Genomic DNA, 1,305 nt, shown 5'->3' on the forward strand with positions numbered 1-1,305 from the left:
CTTGCTTTGTCTGTTTTCTTTCTTTTAGGAAAAATGTGGACAACCGAAAACGGAATGAGAGAGAGAGAGAGAGAGTGAGAGAGAGAGAGAGAGAGAGAGAGAGAGAGAGAGAGAGAGAGAGAGAGAGAGAGAGAGAGAGAGAGAGAGAGAGAGAGAGAATCCAGGGCGGCTGATGGGGGGGGCGGAGCCGCTGCCGCGGCGGCTGGGTGGGGCCGCCCCCCCCCTCTTTAGAGGGTTTGGATGTTGAGAGTTGAGGAAATCAGAGGACGCGACACACTTCGCCACGCAGACGGTCCCGCGGGCGCCTCGCCGCCATGACGGGCAATTGTGATCGGTCGCCCCGCTATGGATATCGGATAGCCCCCCATGTCGCATGTGTGTGCTTTGTGCGGGTTTAAAAAGATTTTTGTCCTATTATCTAAAAGGACAGATTCGCTCGGCTCTCGCGCCTTGCGAGGCGGGGCGAAGCCGAAGGGAGAGGTGGGAGGCGCCGACTAGTCGGCTGCGGAGGCTCCACCTCGCCAACGGCTACCCTCGCTTCGGCTCTAGCGCACGGCATGCTCCGTCGGCAGGCCCATGCGCATGCAGACCCGCAAGCTCTGCCGCGGGAGCGCGCCGACCGCCTGCCGGACCGCGACCGCGGAGGTGGTGGTGGAGCGGGACCGCTTGGACAGGCCACCCTCCGAAGGGGCCTCCCGCTTCGGCCGCGTCAGGAGACAGGACGAGCCCGGCCATCCCGGCCACCTCGCGGTTGTTGAAGCCGGAGATCCGGCGCCGCTTGGGCGGCGTCTTGTCGGGCCGCGGCAGAGGGGTCTCGTCGCCCTTGGCGATGGGCTGGCGGCACATGGGGCAATCGGCGGTGCAGCCGTCGCCGAAGCAGCGGTAGAGGCACGAGCGGTGGAAGATGTGGCCGCCGGGGCACGCAGTCTTGACCAGGCCGCCTGTCGAGGGCTCGAGCGTCTCGAGGCAGATGGGGCACTCCTTCTCGCCGCGCATGCCGCCGCTCGCCGCGCGCGCCTCTGCGCGGCGGCGCCGGCGGGCGATGCAGAGGGCGGCCTCCTGAGGCGTAGCAAAGAGGCCGATGTTGAGGGTGTAGCCCTCGTACCCAAACGAGGCCTGGTTACGGTCTCGAGTTTCCCTTTACCCGGGACACCCCCTTGAAGCTCGTGCCGTTGTTGTCCGCCCCCTCCCGTGTCAGGCCGGTATGCCCCCCCCCCCCCTCCTCCTCATTCGGGGGAACTTGGCTTCTTTGGGGGTCCTTGTACAGGCGGGGGGGGCCTTCCCTTCTTCTCCTCCGGGGCGGGT

General features: G+C 65.8%; 1 protein-coding gene across 1 annotated transcript; it reads right to left on the minus strand.

The window, feature by feature from the left end:
* Nucleotides 1–545: 545 nt before the first annotated feature.
* Nucleotides 546–996, minus strand: EMIHUDRAFT_258595 (hypothetical protein; the record flags this gene model as incomplete). Its single annotated transcript, XM_005759954.1, has 2 exons — nucleotides 546–623; nucleotides 745–996. The coding sequence occupies 2 exons, from the start codon at nucleotides 994–996 to the stop codon at nucleotides 546–548; spliced, it is 330 nt and encodes a 109-aa protein (XP_005760011.1).
* Nucleotides 997–1,305: the final 309 nt, after the last annotated feature.

Source organism: Emiliania huxleyi (genome assembly GCF_000372725.1).
Source record: "Emiliania huxleyi CCMP1516 unplaced genomic scaffold EMIHUscaffold_7887, whole genome shotgun sequence".
Taxonomy (NCBI): domain Eukaryota; phylum Haptophyta; order Isochrysidales; family Noelaerhabdaceae; genus Emiliania; species Emiliania huxleyi.